The sequence below is a fragment of the Schistocerca americana genome, chromosome 7 (genome assembly GCF_021461395.2).
Source record: "Schistocerca americana isolate TAMUIC-IGC-003095 chromosome 7, iqSchAmer2.1, whole genome shotgun sequence".
In the NCBI taxonomy this organism is placed as follows: Eukaryota; Metazoa; Arthropoda; class Insecta; order Orthoptera; family Acrididae; genus Schistocerca; species Schistocerca americana.
In genome coordinates, this window is record NC_060125.1 from 157,040,368 (window position 1) to 157,063,314 (window position 22,947).

The following is a 22,947-nucleotide window of genomic DNA, read 5'->3' on the forward strand; positions in this document are numbered from 1 at the left end:
CCAAGGCGATCATTGTAGGCAAAACCACCCCTTCGTTCCGCCTCCTTGATGTCTATCTCACCATCTATGGCCGTCCTATCGCCCTCACCCCCACCCTTAAGTACCTTGGCGTCATCCTCGACCGTCGACTCTCCTGGATCCCCATCTCCAGACAATCCAAGCCAAGGCACGCTCCCGACTCCATCTCCTCAAGCTTCTTTCCGGCCGTACGTGGGGTCTGGACCCCTCCACTATACTCCGCACCTATAAATCCCCCATCCGCCCTATCCTTTGTTACGCCCATCCGGCCTGGATGTCCGCCCCTCTACCTTTTATAAATCCCTTCAAATCCTTGAACGCCATGCTCTCCGCCTCGCCTATCGCATCCGTCTCCCCTCCCCCATGCGGATCCTGTACGATCTCATTCCGTTCCCCCACCTCCTGCTTTTCCTTGAAAGGATACGGATCCTGTACACCTCCCACAAACTCGATCCTCCTCACCCACTTATCTCGCCCATCCTTTCCCACCACCACCTGCTGCCGCACCTGTATTCCCACGTCCCACCCGGTCTCCATCTCTCCACCTTACCCTCTCCCAAGGTGGCTTCCACCAGCTCCCCCTCCCTGATGATGTCCTCTTTCCCTCCATCTACCCCTCCTATCAACTTTGATCGTCCCCCCCACTTCCTGTGTCCTTTCCTTTAGGCACCCTCCCTCCCTTCCCCTCCCTTCTCTTTCCTTTTCCCCCATCCCCCTTCCTCCACCCCTCAACCCTCGGGCTTCCCCTTCCCCCTATCTCCCCTGCCCATGGCATCTCTGCTCTCCCCTCTCCCTCTCCCCCCCCACCCTCCTCCTCTCTTGGCAGGTCCCCGGACTCATACACGCTCAGTGGACTTTTCGCGCGATGGAGATCATCCCCATCAGTGTCTCATGTGTGTGCCTTCGTTTTGTGTTTAGTGTTCTTTCGCCGTCACGTCTCCACTGTTCACGTGTGCCGTCGCAGTCATCCGCGTTAAGTGCGCCGTGTCAACAAGTGTTAGTGTTTTTTTTTATCGTCTAGCGTGCACGGCTTCATGTTTAGTGTTTTTTGTATCTACATTTTTTGCCCGCCGTTTTTATTGTATTGTCTATGTCACCTATATATCATATTATTGTACCACTTATTGCTGAAGAGCAGCGTAATATGCTGCTGACAGCCCGCCTGTATGAGGTGATTAAAATTACAATAAAGAAAAAAAATTGCGGAAAAGGTCGATATCGTGTTGATGTATGGCTATTGTGATCAAAGTGCCCAACGGGCGTGTGCTATGTATGCTGCTCGGTATCCTGGACGACATCATCCAAGTGTCCGGACCGTTCGCCGGATAGTTACGTTATTTAAGGAAACAGGAAGTGTTCAGCCACATGTGAAACGTCAACCACGACCTGCAACAAATGATGGTACCCAAGTAGGTGTCTGCTGCTGTCGCGGCTAATCAGCACATCAGTAGCAGACGAATTGCGCGAGAATCGAGAATCTCAAAAATGTCTTTGTTGAGAATGCTATATCAACATCTATTGTACCCGTACCACATTTCTATGCACCAGGAATTGCATGGCGATGACTTTGAACGTCGTGTACAGTTCTGCCACTGGGCACAAGAGAAATTACGGGACGATGACAGATTTTTTGCACGCGTTTTATTTAGCTACGAAGCGTTATTCACCTACAGCGGTAGCGTAAACCGGCATAATATGCACTATTGGGCAACGGAATATACACGATGGCTGCGACAAGTGAAACATCAGCGACATTGGTGGGTTAATGTATGGTGCGACATTGTGGCAGGATGGACAATTGGCCCCCATTTTATCGATGGCAATGTAAATAGTGTAATGCATGCTGCTTTCCTACGTAATGTTCTACCGATGTTACTACAAGATGTTTCACTGCATGACAGAATTGCGAAGTACTTCCAACATGATGGATGTCCGGCACATAGCTCGCGTGCGGTTGAAGCGGTATTGATTAGCATATTTCATGACAGGTGGATAGGTTGTCGAAGCACCATACCATGCCCGCACGTTCGCCGGATCTGATGTCTCCGGATTTCTTTCTGTTGGGAAAGTTGATTTGCTATCGTGATCCACCGACAATGCCTGACAACATGCGTCAACGCATTGTCAATGCAAGTGCGAACGTTACGGAAGGCGAACTACTTGCTGTTGAGTGGAATGTCGTTACACGTATTGCCAAATGCATTGAGGTTGACGGACATCATTTTGAGCATTTATTGCATTAATGTGGTATCTACAGGTAATGACGCTGTAACAGCATGCGTTCTCAGAAATGATAAGTACACAAAGGTACATGTATCACATTGGAACAACCGATATAAAATGTTCAAACGTACCTACGTTCTGTATTTTAATTTAAAAAACCCCGGTTTTAAAACGCGATACAAATATCCACCCAGCCTGATGGAAGTGGTCGATTTCCTGGAAAGTAAATAAATGTGTTTTCATCAAGATTTCGGTGTCTATACCTCACATTTCCCGTCAGAGGCCATCTCAGTATTCGTGGAAACGCGAGTAGGTCAAGGCAGGCCACCTGCTTGCCGTAAACGTTCCTGTATTTGGCTTCTTTTCCAGAGCCTAACTGCTTCACCTCACATCGCAGGTTTTGTTGGAGAACTTGTTTGGGAACTTTCTGGGTAGATAGCATATGTACATAGCCCATGGTGCTTGAAATTACAGTGAAATTCGCAGTTAATAACATAAGTAGTAATATTAGCGAAAGAGTTAGGGACTTGCTTCGATTTTAATGTTCTCGTAACAGAAATGAACAATTTCCGGCCCTATAAAAGCATATGTTCCTATATCAAACTACTCACACTAAGTATTCTCTGCCTTTAAAAATGTTTCGTGGGAGTTGTATCTACGGAGGTATGAAAAGCGGAATAAGAGACTAATACAAAGAAATGACTTCACTTACTTCACGAGTACGTAAACTGAAGGAAAAGTTTGTAATCAAAGAGCTGATGCTAGGATAACTTACCCGGATTAGTCTTTTGTGTATAACAAATGAGCGAGTACTGATGGACACAAAGTCTTGAGCTGCACATACCTTGACTTCGACGTTCCGCCTCGGTTGTCCCACGGAACCTAGCGGCGTAGGCTTTGTATAGTCGCAGCCCATGGTCATGAGCATTTCCGTCATGCCGTACACCTGCGCTACCGTGACGTTGTACTTGCTCTGCACCTCCGCTTGCGTGGCAGGGTCCATCACTGACCCTCCGAACATGATGAACTTCAGTGGAGACAGGTCAGGCCGGGGGTTCATTTTGCATAACCTCACCCCGAGGTATGGAGGCATGGTCGTGTTAACTACCTGCAAACAGTTATTATGATACTGACATTAACTTAGAGTAAAAGGAAAGAATGATGTAGTATATTTTTTAGTTTAAGTAAAACATACCTATAACCTGTTGCCAAAAATCTGTGTCAATCCTTTCAACCAGCCCTTAAGAGTGTGATAAATGTATATGTTGGTTGTGAATCGTCTCCCACCAAAGCCCTTCGTAAGTGCGCAGGTTTGAGCTCTGGGACACAGCGTAAAATTTGACGTGTTCTGATTCACAGTCAGAAATCTGTGATCCATTTTCCAGTCAGTGAGGTAGCACTTAATTTTCAGGCTATTCTCAAGTGATACTGACATTCAGCAAGCCGTCATGGTACTACTGCAGAATTTTAACAATATTTCTTGTGTATATCTCCGACTTAAATAAGCTGTTTGGACATGCTCACTGAGTTTAATAACATATGATAAATCGAATCATGCACTTGAAGCTTTTGCTTTATGTCATCGACACAACTATCAAGAGACAACATCAGTTGCAAGCATTTATTACATTCAGAGTATAATGAAGACATTTTATATATTTTACAGGTACTGGAGGAAGAGAGTAGGTTTTGTACTGTTTAAAGTGAAATCTAAAACAATGTTTTAGGAAGCTGAGACGCCAACCTACGTATAACAAGGTAAGGAAGTTTATAGAATGTATGAACGTAATATGTTACCCATTCAGAATGACTGCAATGTCAAGGAAGAATTCGCTCTAAATAGCTGAGCTACTACAGTGCCTAATGTCGCTACATCAGAAATGTAGAAGAGGTATGTGCCATCACCAGCCAAACTTGGGAAGCTGCGCCATAGTTTTGATACTAAGTTTCTCCTTTAAAGTGAATTGATAAGATTGAGGAAACTGTTGCCAACAGTTTTCGCAGGTCCTGAGTTCAACCCAAAACTGAAGACAGGGAATAGGCTTGCAGTTGGCGATAGGTAATAGTATATGACACCAGGCACTAGAGCCAACGAACTAGCAGAATTGGAAAAATCGGTCCTCGTCCTACAACCGACCTTAAGAAACCTCGGGTCCGATTACTACTTAGATGGGTACCCTCTGAGTACGCCAGGCGCTATTGGCTCACAGACACGTAAGTCAGCAAAGTGGCGTTCAATTGGGAAGACTTGGCACCAAGACGGTGGCCATACGGCGTTGTTATTACGGCAGTGTTTGGTTCAAAGGAGAAATTCAATCAAGCATAAAGAACATGAGAGTGAACAAATGTAAAACTCCTCCTACAACAGCAACTGGATGGCTCACAAACACGAAAATCTAAATTGTAATCGAAATACTAGCTATGGCGTCAATAGCGGCAGTCGTTTGAAAATCAATAGGTCTAAGGAATATGCATCAACACAATAATGGAAAAGATGATTGCATACAATTCCTGGTCAGCTGAAAACCTGTCGGCATGACTTGCAGAGTCTGACGTCGGATTCGATCAACTTTATTTCCCAAACGTTAACCACTCAGTTCCGACACAAACACTGTAAGCATCATTTGCAGTTACATACAGTGGAGAGTTACGAGCATGATGTGACTGCCATGGCTGTATGAAATAATTTTAATTTACCTAACTGTATACAGTCATGAGCAATTGAAGTGGAGACACGCACTACCCAACTCTACCGTCTGTCGCGTTGCGATACCGCCACCGAAAGCGGCGGAGTGTCACCGTGACCCCTCAACCAAAGTCGACATATAACTGACAAAGATCGGCGTATGTCCTACCTCAAGTCATTCGGACACCATTGGGAGCTGATACGATAGTGCACTGTTTACGGGGTGACGTAATTCAATAAAGAGAAAGGAACCAAGGAGGTAAGAAAGATTGTAGTGTAAAGACGAGATCATGAAAGACGAAGCACAAACTCATACCCTGTGTGTGTGAAATCTTATGGGACTTAACTGCTAAGGTCATCAGTCACTAAGCTGACACTCTACTTAACCTAAAGTATCCGAAGGACAAACACACACACCTATGCCCGAGGGAGGACTCGAACCTCCGCTGGGACCAGCCACACAGTCCATGACTGCAGCGCCTCAGACCGCTCGGCTAATCCCGCGCGGCCAGAAACTCATACTGAGGAACGACGGAGAACGGAATCGGCCGTATCTTTTCTAGAGGAACCGACCAAGCACTTGCCTTAAGCTGTGTAGGGAAACCACCGAAAAATACAAATGCGTAACTCCTGGAAGAAGATTAGAACCCTTTTTCACGAATACTAATTTACTGAGTTACCACTGAGCCTTAACGGCTGGCTGCGCATGATCACATTTTCGGTGAGTGTATCTTCCGGATGTGAGAGATGGCGAAAGACCTACCTGTGGTCCGATTTTTAAACCATATAAAGATCTACACGAGTCTATCTGAATACCACAAACAACTACTCGGTGTATTAAGACAAGAAGCATAGTTTTTTTTTTCGTGGTAAAAAGAGAATTTTGGTGTGGTCGAGGAGACACTAAGGCTTGCGACACGCTTGCGAAGGAGGAACTGGGCAACTAAGTACTACGTGTAGGCCCAATCTAGAAAGCGAGGCTGCGAGTTACATCCAGTTGGAAAAGAAAACTGCGCCTTTCCTAGCGTCATGCGGAATACTGCCGACCGTTCCATTACGACCGTGCTCTCTCCCTGACGAGTATCTCAGGAAGTTTTTAGTGGCGGTATTCCGCCTTCCTTCAACATTAGACAGCGACTCCATCGGAAACCCTGGACTGAATCACTTCTGTGCAAGAACGGCTGGCCTTAGTGATTGCAGCTGGCCTGAGTGGCCGAGCGGTTCTAGGCGCTACCGTCTGGAACCGCGCCACCGGTACGGTCGCAGGTTCGAATCCTGCCTCGGCATGGATGTGTGTGACGTCCTTAGGTTAGTTAGGTTTAAGTAGTTCTAAGTTCTAGGGGACTGATGACCTCAGAAGTTAAGTCCCATAGTGCTCAGAGCCATTTAAAATTTTTTTAGTGATTGCAAACCACATCTCGTTTCGAATCCAGTCAAATGTGAACAATAATTACCTATTAGTACGAAGTAAAAACTATACAGGGTGAGTCACCTAAGATTACCGCTGGATATATTTCGTAAACCACATCAAATACTGACGAATCGATTCCACAGACCGAACGTGAGGATAGGGGCTAGTGTAATTGGTTAATACAAACCATAAAAAAATGCACGGAAGTATGTTTTTTAACACAAACCTACGTCTTTTTAAATGGAACCCCGTTATTTTTGTTAGCACATCTGAACATATAAACAAATACGTAATCAGTGCCGTTTGTTGCATTGTAAAATGTTAATTACATCCGGAGATATTGTAACCTAAAGTTGACGCTTGAGTACCACTCCTCCGCTGTTCGATCGTGTGTATCGGAGAGCACCGAATTACGTAGGGATCCAAAGGGAACGGTGATGGACCTTAGGTACAGAAGAGACTGGAACAGCACATTACGTCCACATGCGAACACCTTTTTATTGGTCTTTTTCACTGACGCACATGTACATTACCATGAGGGGTGAGGTACACGTACACACGTGGTTTCCGTTTTCAATTACGGAGTGGAATAGAGTGTGTCCCGACATGTCAGGCCAATAGATGATCAATGTAGTGGCCATCATTTGCTGCACACAGTTGCAATTTCTGGCGTAATGAATGTCGTACACGCCGCAGTACATCTGGTGTAATGTCGCCGCAGGCTGCCACAATACGTTGTTTCATATCCTCTGGGGCTGTAGGCACATCACGGTACACATTCTCCTTTAACGTACCTCACAGAAAGAAGTCCAGAGGTGTAAGATCAGGAGAACGGGCTGGCCAATTTATGCGTCCTCCACGTCCTAAGAAACGCCCGTCGGACATTCTGTCAAGGGTCAGCCTAGTGCTAATTGCGGAATGTGCAGGTGCACCATCATGCTGATACCACCTACGTCGACGAGTTTCCAGTGGGACACACTCTATTCCACTTCGTAATTGAAAACGGAAACCACGTGTGTACGTTTATCTCACCCCTCATGGTAATGCACATGTGCGTCAGTGAAAAAGACCAATAAAAAGGTGTTAGCATGTGGACGTAATGTGCTGTTCCAGTATCTTCTGTACCTAACGTCCATCACCGTTCCCTTTGGATCCCTACATAATTCGGTGCTCTCCGATACACACGATCGAACAGCGGAGGAGTGGTACTCAAGCGTCAACTTTAGGTTACAATATCTCCGGATGTAATTAACATTTTACAATGCAACAAACTGCACTGATTACGTATTTGTTTATATGTTCAGATGTGCTAACAAAACTAACGGGGTTCCATTTAAAAACGTAGGTTTGTGTTAAAAAACATAATTCCGTGCATTTTTTATGGTTGGTTAATACAAATTACACTAGCCCCTCTCCTCACGTTCGGTCTGTGGAATCGATTCGTCAGTATTTGATGTGGTTTACGAAATATATCCAGCGGTAACGTTATGTGACTCACCCTGTATTTCTTGCGGGTTCACAGTCTCGCAAAATTCTCTGAAAGACACCATTTTTGATGACTGATCATACGTTTATTAAAAATCCACCAATTGCAGTGTCAACTATTTGGTCGTTTTCAAGTGAGTAACAACTGCAAACATTACATACACAGCGTTAAACGCATTGTTAAGATGCTGCATACATATCTGACAGTAGGGTTCGAGAAAATCGATTGAAAGAGACAATATATCACTTACGTGCTGTGAAAACAACAAGTAGTCCTCAGTAAAAGCAATAAAAATCATATGAGTCTCTAGTGTACGTGTCAACCACAGACACACACACTACCTAAAGAAAGCATAAAATGCTTTAATATGTTACGAGAATACAACGTAAAACACACAAATGATTGCAACACTGTTCGCTAAATTTACCGTTATGTCACAGACGAAATATCAGCACATGAAATAAAAATCTTGCTTGCAGCACATCAGTGGGGTAGCGAACATAACTGGCACCCGCGATAACACTACTGCCAACACCCCCCCCCCCTTACGTGGATCGGGGCACAACACAAAACACAACGTTGGCAGCCCCCCCCCCTCCTCCTCCTCTCCTCATGGCCTGAGGAACCTGGTACGACACTACATTTTACTGACACTCCCCCTGCCCCCTCCAGAAACACGTATAGTAATATACACAATTTAATTTGATAATAATATATTTTCCGTAAAATCTTGTTTGTCTTGGAGACCAATTGGCGCCCCTCTGCAAGTGGAACCCAGCACATGATAGACCCCCCCCCCCCTTGCACACACACCCTCCCATCCCCACCCCGCCTCCCACCACCCAACCTCCTTGCAACGCCACTGCTGCACATTCCAGTAACAACATTTGATTGAGGATGTTGCTCTTTTACCGTGTTTGATATGGTGATTGTGTAAAAAGTACTTACATTTCTTTACGACGTTACGCATGGACGTGGCCCATACTGAAGACTCCTTCCTATACGTAAGATGTTATATGGCGTGTTCACTGCAGCATTATGAAGTGTTTTACACGTACTCAAATGAATGAGATTCCTTTCCATAATATGTATGGCTGCTTTTTTATGCTTGTCTGTTTATGCTTTTGTGTCAAGATATTTTTTTTTATTTTATTTGACTTTTTAACTGACGTGTTCATTGTATTATCACGAAGTGCCTTACTTGTTACACTACTGGCCATTAAATTGCTACACCACAAAGATGAAGTTCTACAGACGCGAAATTTAACCGACAGGAAGAAGATGCTGTGATATGCAAATGATTAGCTTTTCACAGCATTCACACAAGGCTGGCGCCGGTGGCGACACCTACAACGTGCTGACATGAGGAATGTTTCCAACCGATTTCTCATACACAAACAGCAGTTGACCGGCGTTGCTTGGTGAAACAATGTAGTGATGCCTCGTCTAAGGAAGAGAAATGCGTAGCATCACGTTTCCGACTTTGATAAAGGTCGGATTGTGGCCTGTCGCAGTTGCGGTTTATCGTACCGCGATATTGCTGCTCGCGTTGGTCGAGATCCAATGACTGTTAGCAGAAATTGGATCGGTGGGTTCAGGAGGGTAATACAGAACGCCGTGCTGGGTCCCAACGGCCTCGTATCACTAGCAGTCGAGATGACAGGCATCTTATCCGCATGGCTGTAATGGATCGTGCAGCTATGTCTCTATCCCTGAGTCAACAGATGGGGACGTTTGCAACACAACAACCATCTGTACGAACAGTTCAACGACGTTTGCAGCAGCATGAATTGTCAGCTCCGAGACCATGGCTGCGGTTACCCTTGACGCTGCGTCACAGACAGGAAAACCTGCGATGGTGTACTCGACGATGAACCTGGGTGCAGGAATGGCAAAACTTCATTTTTCGGATGAATCCAGGTTCTGTTTACAGCATCATGATGGTCGCATCCGTGTTTGGTGACATCGCGGTGAACGCACATTGGAAGCGTGTATTCGTCATCGCCATACTGGCGTATCACCCGGCGTGATGGTATGGGGTGCCATTGGTTACACGTCTCGGTCACCTCTTGTTCGCATTGACAGCACTTTGACCAATGGAAGTTACATTTCAGATGTTTACGACCCGTGTCTCTACCCTTCATTCCATCCCTGCAAAACCCTACATTTCAGGAGGATAATGCACGACCGCATGTTTCAGGTCCTGTACGGACCTCTCTGGATACAGAAAATGTTCGACTGCTGCCCTGGCCAGCACCTTCTCCAGATCTCCCACCAATTGAAAACGTGTTGTCATTTGTGACCGAGCACCTGGCTCATCACAATACGCTCTTAATGAACTGTGGTATAGCGTTGAAGCTGCGTGGGCAGCTGTACCTGTACACGCCACCCAAGCTCTGTTTGACTCAATGCCCAGGCGTATTAAGGCCGTTATTACGGCCAGAGGTGGTTGTTCTGGGTACTGATTTCTCAGGATCTATGCACCCAATTTGCGTAAAAATGTAATCACATGTCAGTTCTAGTATAATATGTTTGTCCAATGAATACCCGTTTGTCATCTACATTTCTTTTTGGTGCAGCAATTTTAATGGCCAGTAGTGTATTTGGATGAAACTCTTTACCGTTAATAATATCATTGTTGTGCTTATGTATCCAACACTCAAGCATGTAATTTCACTGTTTGTCGGCGCTGTGGCGATCTGCCCTGGTATTATGCAAATTTCGGATAACTATGTAATACGAGAACATTTTGCACCTATGTGTTGTTATTGCATATGTCTTCACAATTATGTGCTGCTGAAGGTATTCGCTCGTTTATGAGTATGTGCGTTTCTTGTCTGATAATAAAGTTTAATTGACCTCGGTTTATCATCACCATAAGATTAGGACCTACGAATATGTTTCTCTATGCTGGCAGAAGTTGTGTATGATGGCGCCTGCGTGAGGGGCCGGCGTTCTAGTCTTTGGCGATGGCCTATGCTGGCTGGAGCTCTTTCCCACCTATTTTTGACCGTACACTATTCGTTAACCGACATGTGCAGTGATCATTCTCCTTTACGTGCACTTATCCTGTCTGTCAAGTAACAGTAAATTTAGTGAAGAGTGTTGCGCTTATTTGTGCGATTTACTACGCGTCCCCGTAGCATAATGACGCATTGTATACTGTATTTAGATGGTGTATATGACCAGGCTGGCACGAGCACTAGAGTCTGACATCATTTTATTCATTTTACTAATGTGTATTGCTGTGTTTACAGCACACAACTAATTATTTGTCTCTTTTAATCAAGATTTTCGTAACTCCATTGCAAGAAATGTATGTCTTATGTTAATGGTATCTTTAAATCTGTATCTAAACTGCTTGCAGTTTTTATCCACTTGAAAATGAGCGGAAGACTGAAACTGCAAAAGTGGATCTTTGACAAACGTACAGTCAATGGCGAAAGGTTCGCTATGTCACAAAACACATTTGTTTCATTTATTTTCTTTCGCAAGCTAGTTTCAGTGACAATATCAACATTACCATCAGTGGTTTTTTTTTACTCTAAAACATGCAAAATTAGCTTCGTTATAAACATTACTGTTTGGTTCCAAATGTTGTATTTCGTGAATACTTTTATTATGCCTTATTTAATTAAGGTCACGGCATGCTTTCTCCATTTGTTGCCGTTGTTTCCGACATATTTGCCGTGTTTAGTTTCCTTTTCTTCGGCGTCCAGCATGTCATCTGCAACTGTATAAGCGGCTGTTATTAACAAATATGAAAAAATGAACTTATATTCGTCAGCGTTATGCTATTGGGAACTGTGGTTGTTTTATAGATACAGCTTTGGTGCCGACAACATCGTTACGTATTTTCTCATGTACTCATGTTCTTTGGACGTCTTGCAGCTGCTTTTAAACACAGAAAAACGTAACTTTTACAACTTGGTCATAATTCAAAACGTTACAACATCATTCGGTTCGCGCGTGTCGCAAGAATCTTGTGAGATAGTTGTGTGTTGTTTAAGTGTTGTTTTTCATTTATTACGTTTTTCCCAACCGCTACAGCCTTTTGTATGTAATAATTTCTTTTAGTTGTTAGTTTTTGGTGTAAATTGTTGCCGTGTCATAATTTAATTTATGTAATACATCCTTTTCGATATCAATGTATTAGAAATTCTGTGAATGGATGATGTGCGAGGCCCACCAAATGTCGTGTGATTTTTGACGCAGACGAGCTTCATCAACGGCAGTGGTAACTTTCCAGACAAGTTGTTTTTCCATGTTTCGAGCCTCCAATTACGTTGTTATCTCGTAACCGCACTGACCTCTGTCACCTGTGACGTAAGGGGACGGGGTCTGCATCTTCCCCTATAGCGAGGACGTTGTTTTCGGAAGATATGGCTTCCGCACACCAGCAATGAACTGGCGAGCAGGTTGCTCCTCTGTAGCCCGTCTCTCTCTCGAGCGGTAGTTGACGGTGACGTCTGTAATTATCACTCCATAATCGGCTTGTTACCCGGAACAGAGATCCTCGTGATGCATTCTGGACAAACTGGGGCATGGAAAGCCAAAAGACTGTACGATTTCACATCTGGAGTAGCCCACGTGTCGCAAATAGATAATTGGCCTAACATCACGTGTCTTCTTGTTCTGCATTCGACTGTCGCTCCGAAACAGATACGAGATACAATGAAATTAAAGTCACGTAGCACGCCCTATCATTCGCATTCCCAGGCGCTCTCTCTCTCTCCAATTCAGGATTTATTTCTAAATCTATCGATCACATGTACATATTTGTAGAAATCAAACTTATGTTAAAGGAACTTACGTTGTACTCTCGCAGGACCTTCAGAAACAGCTGTTCGTTGAATCTAAGCAAGGCAACGATCCTAGCCCCAGAGTTGAGGCACAGTAAGTGCACCATTATTGACGAAACCCAGAAGACAGGCGACATAAGCAGGAACGAGCCAAAAGCAGCGTTTATCATCATTCCTTCCTCGCTGTAAATCAGAAAACAGCATTTCAGTGTTAACCACACAGTGACTTTTATTCTCTAGCCATTACAATAACCAATAACCAGCTGACAAGGCCGCAAAGGAATGGTTTTGTAGTCAAAAATTTGCGTTAGCAAGATTCAGAGGAAAGAGCTGCGCATTTAATGTGAATGATATTTTTTGGTAGCAGAAGAATCAAAATACATCCCTGAAGGAATAAAGGTCGGTTCAGGAGCTCTTGAGTGGCGCTGGAATTGTGAGGAAGCTGGGACAAGAGGAGCGCAGTGGGGCACAAAATGGGACAGCGGTTTGGAAAGATAAAATGCAGGTTAGAATTTAACGTCTTGTCAGTCACGTTTGGAACTGGTTCTTCCTAAACAAAACTAGTTTCTTCACATAGCCTGAACCTCGCTTGATAGATATGTGTCTGAGAAACATTTGAAGGCACTCTCTTTCGATGGCTCTCTCTGCAAGTTTAATTTCACGGATCATTGGACGAGATGAAGGCGCTACAGTCTGGAACCGCGCGACCACTACGGTCGCAGGTTCGAATCCTGCCTCGGGCATGGATGTGTGTGATGTCCTTAGGTTAGTTAGGCTTAAGTAGTTCTAAGTTCTAGGGGACTGATGACCTCAGAAGTTAAGTCCCGTAGTGCTCAGAGCCATTTTGAACGAGATGAAGATTAGGTGCAATTATAAAAGCAAATATTCTACATTACCAAAACTATCGACGTAGCAACTAACAATGAAATATTTTAAGCAGAGGAACACCTCTAGATATGTTATTTAGGCTAAAGGGTCCATTACAATGAAGTGTCAGAGATATGAGGGTTGCTTATAAACCACTCCGTTCGATGGTCTTATGTTAGGCTTAGTTCACGGAATCATAACTAATAAAAAGAATAATCTTCCCGAAGCTTTAAAATTACTTATTTTGTTCAAGAAAGGTGTTCGTGGTTCATGATCACATGTTTTCGGTAACTTGCTAGCAGTCCTAAAAAGATTAACTACTAATAAGGTGCCGTTTAAGAGGAGCATTAAAGATTTACTGGTTGACAGCTCCTTCTACCATGTTGACGAATTCCTTAGCAGAGCAAACTGTTGTGTACAGATTATTAATAACAGCAAATCATGTGAGTGCTACATAAAATCAGACTTCCGTACGCCCTCAGTGTCGTAGTGTGATAAAAATAAATAAGTTTTGTACTCTGACTTTCTCTTCCATTATGCATGGCCACAATAACCTAAGAGTCATCTTACCCACCTTAGTTTCTTCCACATGGCCGGCTGCGGTGGCCGTGCGGTTCTAGGCGCTCCAGTCCGGAGCCGCGCTGCTGCTACGGTCGCAGGTTCGAATCCTGCCTCGGGCATGGGTGTGTGTGATGTCCTTAGGTTAGTTAGGTTTAACTAGTTCTAAGTTCTAGGGGACTGATGACCACAGCAGTTGAGTCCCATAGTGCTGAGAGCTATTTTTTTCTTCCACATGACATGTATTGTCACAAGTTTGCTATTGCCGTTTGGATGAAAATATGTTAAAAATTTCACTCTGGATCTGTGGAAGGTGTGGTGTCGCCCAAAGATCGCTGGGGCACGCCAAAGTTAGCAACATGCTTCGATACCACAGACATCAGCGATGTGTCGCTGCCATGCGCAACGACGTATGGGAGAGGCTGAAGAAGGCACGCCCCTTTTCTAAGAAAAAGGGCTCTGAGCGCTATGGGACTTAACATCTCAGGTCATCAGTCCCCTAGAACTTCGAACTAGTTAAACCGAACTAACCTAAGGACATCACACACATCCATGCCCGAGGCAGGATTCGAACCTGCAACCGTAGCAGTCGCGCGGTTCCGGGCTGAAGCGCCTAGAACCGCTCGGCCACCGCGGAAGCCCCTTTTCTCAGCACAGCAGAGGTCAATATACAGGGTGTATCAAAAAGAATCATCCGATTTAAAAAAAAAAAATCATAACTGTTATGGTATTTGAGACATGTACGTGAACAACGTACTGTTGGAAAGAGCAGACTCTCGAATTTTACGTGGTTCCCGCTAGGTAGCAGCAGCGTGCGCCCTTTTCAGTTCTAGTAAAGATGGCGCCGTGACAACAGAAAGCGTCTTGTGTTCTACATTTCTACGTTTTGCGCGAGTGCGGGTCAGTAATAACTGTTCAGCGTGACTTTCGTACCAGGTATGGTGAGGATCCTCCTACAGCACAGAGCATTAGGCAATGGCATGAACAATCGCAAGAAACAGGCAGTTTGGGTAAAGGCAAATCGCCGGGCCCTCCCCGAGTGTCTGACACAGACGTCGAACGCATCTGCCATAGTTTCACAAGGATTCCGCAGAATTCCGTTCGGTCCCGGCGGAGGTTCGAGTCCTCCCTCGGGCATGGGTGTGTGTGTTTGTCCTTAGGATAATTTAGGTTAAGTAGTGAGTAAGCATAGGGACTGATGACCTTATCAGTTAAGTGCCATAAGATTTCACACACATTTGAACATTTGAAGAATTCCGTTCGCTGTGGAGCTCGACAGTTCGACATGCCCCCGATGTCCGTCTGGTATGTTGCGTCGACGTATACACATGAAACCATACAAAATTCAGCTACTGCAAGCTCTTTGTCGATATGCTTGAGAACGTTCTTTTCCCACAGTAGCAGACAGATTCGAACGACTTCATTTACCGACGGGATACGGCACCGCCACACTTGCATCTGGAAGTGCCGGAATCTTTAAATCAAAGGATTACTGAACAATGGATCGGTCGCACAAGACCAAATGATTCAGCCTTACTTTAGTGGCTTCCAAGGTCACCGGACCTGACTGTATGTGATTACTTCTTGTGGGGGATTATAAAAGCCTCTGATACCAGCAACAGTGAATGAACTGAGACATCGCAAGTGAACAGCTGTGGAAGCTGTAACTCATGACATGCTCGCTGCAATGTGGGAACAATTTGATTACCGGATTGGCATATGTCGTGCATCTCAAGGGGGGCATATTGAACACCTATGAAAAGGTATGAAAAAAACTTTTTGAGTTTCCCGTTCACCGAAAAACAGTATTAGTTTCAGAAATAAACTATTGCCAAATCGGATAATTCTTTTTGATATACACTGTAGATCCGAACATGGACTTGCTGTCCCCAGTTGTACATCTCCAATCAAGCAGTCCACATCATCTAGTTAGGACCCTAGTGCTATTCGAGTCTCAGATGGAACTGTACTTTTGTAAACGTTGAATCTGTACTTCAACAGAAGAGTTTGTAACTGCGTACACCAAGCGATGCTTTACTGGTCAAAGACAGTTGTAAATATTCTACACAGTCCTATGACGATGGACTGTATAAAATTAGGTACATGTTTTAATCATTCTTGTAATAAAATGAACTAATGTTTCATAAACTTGTGGTTCTGATCAGCAGTTTCCCAGCGCAATCAATGAACCCACAATTATGTCCGCAGCTGTAGTTTCATCATGTATAACAGAAGGTATATTAGCATATCTCGTTTTCTTTGTAAATAATTATTGTATATACAAGCTTTAAGACTCACATTCTTGAGGATCTCCTCGCTATAGACCTTTGGAACAAAAGGTATTCCCAGTCTAATCTAATCTAATCCAAAGTAATCATCAGATCTGTTTGATTCACGAGAGTGTTACGTAAACTCAAAAATACCTGAAATGGCAGTCTCTTGCAGATATTCTGCGAAAGCATACTTAGAAAGTTCCAGGAACCTCAACTAAGAGAGGAATTTAGGAATATACGACAAAAACGTTATCATTTAACTATGATTTTCGTATAATAATTATCCTTATCTGATTATGTTAGGTTTTTGTTATACAAGGTGCACAACTTTGCTACCGCCATTTGCTGATAGGTGGCGACAACGGTAAGTAGCGATAGAAAGAAATAGATCGCAGACATCAGGCAGTTAGCTTGGACCTTCGTCAACATAACCTCATTCAAACATTAGTCGATTTGTGTTTGCATCATAAAATTGTTCTTGATTGAAAATGTGAGTTTACGAACCTAATTGTCGTCATTTCCGGCAGGTCTTACTGCTTTGTTTCAATGTGAAGAAAACAGAGGCTGAGTATCATCGAATGCTCCCAAGCACGTACGCTAAGGACGCTATTAGTGAAATAACGTGTCGTGAGTGGTTTCAACGATTCAAGAACGGTGATTTTAACGTCGTAGACCGGCATAATGGTGGAAGACAGAATGTTTTCGAAGATGCAGAATTGGAGACATTGCTGAATGAAGACTCGCGTCAAACTCAAGAATAATTGGCACGATTAGTGACACAGCAAGCCATTTCAAAACGTCTCAAGGCTATGGACATGATTCAGAAACAAGGAACTTGGGTCCCGTGCGAGCTGAAACCAAGAGACATTGAACGGTGTTTGTGTGTTTGTGAACAGTTGCTTCAGAGGTAGATACGGAAGGGATATCTGCATCGAATTGTGACCGGGGACGAAAAATCGGTTCATTACGATAACCCTAAACGCAAAAAATCAAGGCCCATGCTTCCACGTCGACGGCCAAACCGAATATTCACGGCTCCAAGATCATGATCTGCATTTGGTGGGACTAGATCGGCATCGTGTACTATGAGGTGTTAAAATCAAATGAAACGATCACAGGTGCTCATTACCGAACGCAATTAATGCGTTTCAGCAGAGCATTAAAAGACAAACGGCCGAAATATAGCGAGACACGATAAAGTGATTTAGCAGCACGACAACGCTCGACTCGACGTTGCAAAAGAGGTCAAAACGTACTTGGAAACGTTAAAATGGGAAGTCCTACCCCACGCACCGTGTTGTCCAGACATTGATCCCTCTATCACCTGTTTAGATCAATGGCGCATGGCTTGGCTGACCAACACTTTCGATCTCATGAAGAAGTCACAAATTGGATTGATTCGCGGATCGCTTCAAAAGATGAACAATTTTTTCGACGCGGAATTCGTTCACTGCCCGAAAGATGGGAGAAAGTGGAGGCCAGCCGTGGAAAATACTTTGAATGATACATGTCTAACCAATTTGTTTCATTAAAGCCTCAAATGTTGGGAAAAAACGGTGGAAGCAAAGTTGTACACCTTGTAGTTCAGAGAAACATACTCGTGGCGATCTCTTTCCTGCTGTCTCCACTTTCAGATGTCACAGTGAAAGATGAAAAGGATGAGAAATGCGGACATAATGACGTTCCAGGTCCACTGTTAAATAACTGAGGAGTATACGTTGTTTCGTCGGCTAATACATGGGCCTTGGTTTGTAATCAGAACAATGTTGTGTGTCAACAGTTGGACATTCACATGTAAGAGACTGAACCGTCTGTAACGATTAACAGAATCACCAACGTTATTTCTTGTACTTTAAACTGTTTTCCTCGTGTGCTACACAGTTCTCTCGCAGTGACTAGGCGAAGAAATTACCGCCAATAGTCGTGTGAAGAAATATATTAAATAAACTAAGTTGGCAGTTGTGATACAATATTTATCATTCAGTTTAAGTCAGTACGCAACAGACTATTTTTTGCCATTTCATAATTCTATCACGTATGAGTAGAAATTATTATTAAGTAATGTCACTGTTTCCTGTGGGAATATTATTATGAATGTTTTTAGCGTTTCTGAACTGTAATGAGTTCTTTGTAACAAATTAATGTATAAGGGCATCTGAGTCGTTCATAAGCGTGTTAGTTATTTTGTACACTACACGCTTCGATGGTTGTACTGTCATCAACAACATCGTCGTTACCATCAGGTATAAAATGGAAATGTCGTGTGGCTAGGGCCTCCCGTCGGGTAGACCGTTCGCCTGGTGCAGGTCTTTCGATTTGACGCCACTTCGGCGACCTGCGCGTCGATGGGGATGAAATGATGATGATTAGGACAACACAACACCCAGTCCCCGAGCGGAGAAAATTTCCGACCCAGCCGGGAATCGAACCCGGGCCCTTAGGATTGACAGTCTGTCACGCTGACCACTCAGCTACCGGGGCGGACACCATCAGGTGAAAGGCCGTCCTTGTGCAGCTGCCTCTAGTGGAACACGCTGATGACATCGAGCAGTTGCATGCAAGATGGCGAGATGGTTATGATGTATTTTTCACTCGTAGCAGCAGAAATTGTAGATGTGCCGCTGTGAACAGCTGTAAAATGTGAAATGCACCTAATGCACAATAAGTACAGGATATTCACTGACTTTAGACGTGAAATATCTAATTTGCTGTTTACTATAAATTAACTAACTCAGTGGACTGTTAAAGTACTCCACTGCCTTTTTTTCATTCCCGTACCACCGTCTATAAAACCTTTCCTATGTACATTATTTGCCGGCCAGAGTGGCCGAGCGGTTAAAGGCGCTGCAGTCTGGAACCGCACGACCGCTACGGTCGCAGGTTTGATTCCTGCCTCGGGCATGGATGTGTGTGATGTCCTTAGGTTAGTTAGGTTTAACTAGTTCTAAGTTCTAGGGGACTTATGACCACAGCAGTTGAGTCCCATAGTGCTCAGAGCCATTTGAACCATTTTTTGTACATTACTTGTTAAGCACGAATGTCTCCATTCTTTAGTTAAATATGATGCCACTCAGTCTTTCAGTTTCTAGCATAATTCCAAGATGTACGCAGTGAAACGCCTTAGTCCCATCAACACAAATACAATTTGGTGCTGTTTTCCTTTCTAACACTGGCCATTATAAAGAGTGCTACAGAGGGTTTTGTGGATATTTTGATTAAATATTGTAGGTAGTTCATTATTTGCCGAACTCATTCGCGTTGGGTTCCAGGATTGTTCCTTCGAAAAGCACACGGCCCCTTTTCGTCCGCATCCGTTGCGAAACCGAGCTTGTGTTTCATCTACAATGACAACTTCGCCGACGGGACGCTAAGCCCTAATCTTCCTTTTCCTTCTAGTCTTCGTGAGATTGATTACAATGTAATATGAAAACCGAATTGAATTTTGGAGTAATTTGCCCGTCGCCTTCTTTTTTTATTTATTGTTTTATTTAGCCTACCCACAATAAGGTCTTTTCCATCGGACCAGTAACAAAAACTAAGTAAATGCAGATGAGCAGGAAGTCCTGTAATGCTAGAATACAGTATTAGTGGTCTGCTGCTTGACACAGTCACATCATTTAAATATTTAGGCGTAACGTTGCAGAGTGGTATGAAATGGAACGAGCACGCAAGGAAGGTACCAAGGAAGGCGAATGGACGACTTCGATTTATTGGCAGAATTTTAGGACAGTGTAGATCGTGTACATATGATGATGATGATGATGATGATGATGCTTTTGGATGTCGGACACTCGACATCATGGCCATCACCGCCCGGACGAAAAGTCAGCATCCATTTTAGTAGGGTGGTGTAGGTCGACCAAGTTTGCCCCAACATGCTGAGTAGTTTATATGTACTTGCGTCCGCGCCCCTGCCAAATCACTTTAGGTATGAGGTCCGACAGTTCACATAATTTCAGAGCCCATTTAACGCTGATGTCGTTATCGTCCAGGGTGGCGGGCAGGTCTCTAGCCAAACCAGAGGGCTGCCCTGACGTTAGTATATAAGGCACAAATAGCGGAAATATGCTGAACCGAAAGTGGCACACTTCATACTGTGGTGGATCCTCTTGCTGGTGGATGAAATCGTTTGTTAAAGAGATATATCCTATGTATAGTCTGTGAGCAGCACTTTCTTCCATCGGTGAAGTTGGCATGGAGTCCATCATGGCTGCGTCGACTACTTGAGTTACCGTAGGTTGTTTTCCGTCACCTCCAACCTGTTTCTCACTGACGTATGATTCGTCCGTAAGGCAATGAAATGACGGAACGCAAACGGAAGACACATCGACATACAACGCCATCCCGACCTGCTTCTTTGGCTCCTTTCTCGGGTATGTCGTTCCTCTGCATCTCAATGTATCCAGCTACTGAGCATAAGAGCATCTCCTTGCCACGGTGTTGGAGCCGCTATAAGGAGTCACTGATCATCCATAAAAGAGACTGCGTATAGAATAATAGTGCGAGGCATGCTTGAGTACTGCTCGAGCATTTGGGGCCTCCACCAAATCCGATTAAAGGAAGACACAGCGGCGTGCTCCTCGATTAAGTAGTAGGAGGAAAGACGTCATTCTTTTCGCGTAACACTAGAGGTGAAATTTATAAAATAAACATTTGCGGTTGACGGCAGGACGATTCTACTGCCAGCGGTGTACAGTTCGCGTAAGGGCCGTAGAGACAAGATAAGAGAAACTAGGGCTCGTCCGGAGATGTACGAACAGCCGTTTTTCCCTGCCTCCATATGCAAATGGAACAGGAAAGAAAATTACTGGTAGAGGTACAAGATACTCTCCCCCAAGCACCATACGCTGGCTTGGGAGTTTGTACGTAGGTGTAGCCATAAAACACATATATCAAACACTACTGCAAACTATTTCTCAATTTCTAAGTGTACTTGTTGTATCGTTAGGTACACCTGAGATATTATTCTAAAATAATTATAATTGTTATTCGCAGAAGCAATGCCCGGAAAACAAGCCAAACCTAAAAATGTATGAGTTGAATGGCACCTGAACCCCTTAATGGTGACAAGCGATATCACATTTCTATTGCACTGCTTTAAGGGGGCCACACACTGCCTATCTAACCCATGTTAATTTAAACAAGTATTTGACCCATTTCTGAAAAGACTATTTGATGCAGGGCCTTAATATTTTTACTGTATGTTACATGATGCTAATAGAGTCAATTGTACTAAAATCTGCTTTATCCATTTTATAGTTTTTAAGAAATACTTTTTTAAATTTACTAACAAAAAATATTAAGTTTTTTCTGCAGAAAATATTTTTTTGTTAACTTCCTAATGGGGGAATATTAATGAATGTAGTACGAGAGGTGGCTCTGAAAATTTCATTCATTTATCTATGATAGTTTCTGATATAATTGGACATACATACTGAAAATTTTAGTTTGCATGAAATTGACATAAAGGAAAAAACTTTTGAAATTTGTTAATTACAGTTAATTAAAACTGTCCTGCTGCATATGATGGCCCTTCTTTGGCCTCTAGCAGGTCTTCCAGATTCTTTTTCACGTTCCTAGATGTTTGTCTTGCTTTCTTGGCCATATTAGATGCAAACCTGTCTGCATCGGCTATCCTCATTTTATCGCAGTGTTGCAGCCAGTGATCATATTTTCACTAGGATTAATTCCCAGCTTTTTCAGCACCCAACACTTTCCAATATTACCACAATTGAGTGTAATAACAGCATCATGAACTCCCAGTTTCATTGTATGCATGCCTACAAATACAGTTTTAGGAGGGCGGTTCCAAATTATGCTGTTGAAACATTCATTTGGGTTCTGTATCCGCCCATGCAGACATTTCCTTAGGAGGTCAGGATGAGCCAAGTCTCTGAAAATAGGTTTAATTGCTGTAATAACAGCAGCAGGAAGCCCTATTGTATTTGCACCATGAATTTTCTCCTGATGGGCACAATCCATGACATGGCACATCATCAGTAGAGGACTTATGGAGGAATATGGCCCAAACATCTCTCTTCATTGCCTCCAGATATTATTTATTTCTCCTAATTGCCTGCACATAGTATACCTGCAAGTTTTCTATTTTAGTTTTAGTTAACAGACCCTGTCCGGTCAACAATTCTCCATCTTATAATTTTTTTCCTCTCATATCAACAGTTAGTTTTCTCAGCCTTGTTCCCAAACATTTTTGAACGTGGTCTACACATTCTATTTTACTAATAATGGCATCTCCATGTGGGTTATACGAGGTGCATTCAAGTTCTAAGGCCTCCGATTTTTTTTCTCCAGACTGGAAAGAGATAGAAACATGCGCATTGTTTTAAAATGAGGCCTCGTTCATTGTCAATACGTCCCAGAGATGGCAGCACCGTACGGCAGATAGAATTTTACCGCCGGCGGCGAGAATGAGAACTGTTTTAAATACTTAAAATGGCGACATTTTCCTTACTTGAACAGCGTGCAATCATTCGTTTTCTGAATTTGCGTGGTGTGAAACCAATTGAAATTCATCGACAGTTGAAGGAGACATGTGGTGATGGAGTTATGGATGTGTCGAAAGTGCGTTCGTGGGTGCAACAGTTTAATGAAGGGAGAACATC

At 43.6% G+C, this 22,947-nt stretch overlaps 1 protein-coding gene across 1 annotated transcript in view; it reads right to left on the minus strand.

Moving 5' to 3' along the window:
- LOC124622561 (4-coumarate--CoA ligase 1-like) overlaps positions 1-22,947 on the minus strand; it is an 82,774-nt gene that overhangs the window by 21,589 nt on the left and 38,238 nt on the right. The window contains exons 4-5 of the mRNA XM_047148301.1: positions 12,638-12,809; positions 3,086-3,349 (exon numbers count right to left, since the gene is read on the minus strand). Coding sequence (XP_047004257.1) covers positions 3,086-3,349; positions 12,638-12,809 — 436 coding nt within the window. The remainder of the gene's footprint in view (positions 1-3,085; positions 3,350-12,637; positions 12,810-22,947) is intronic.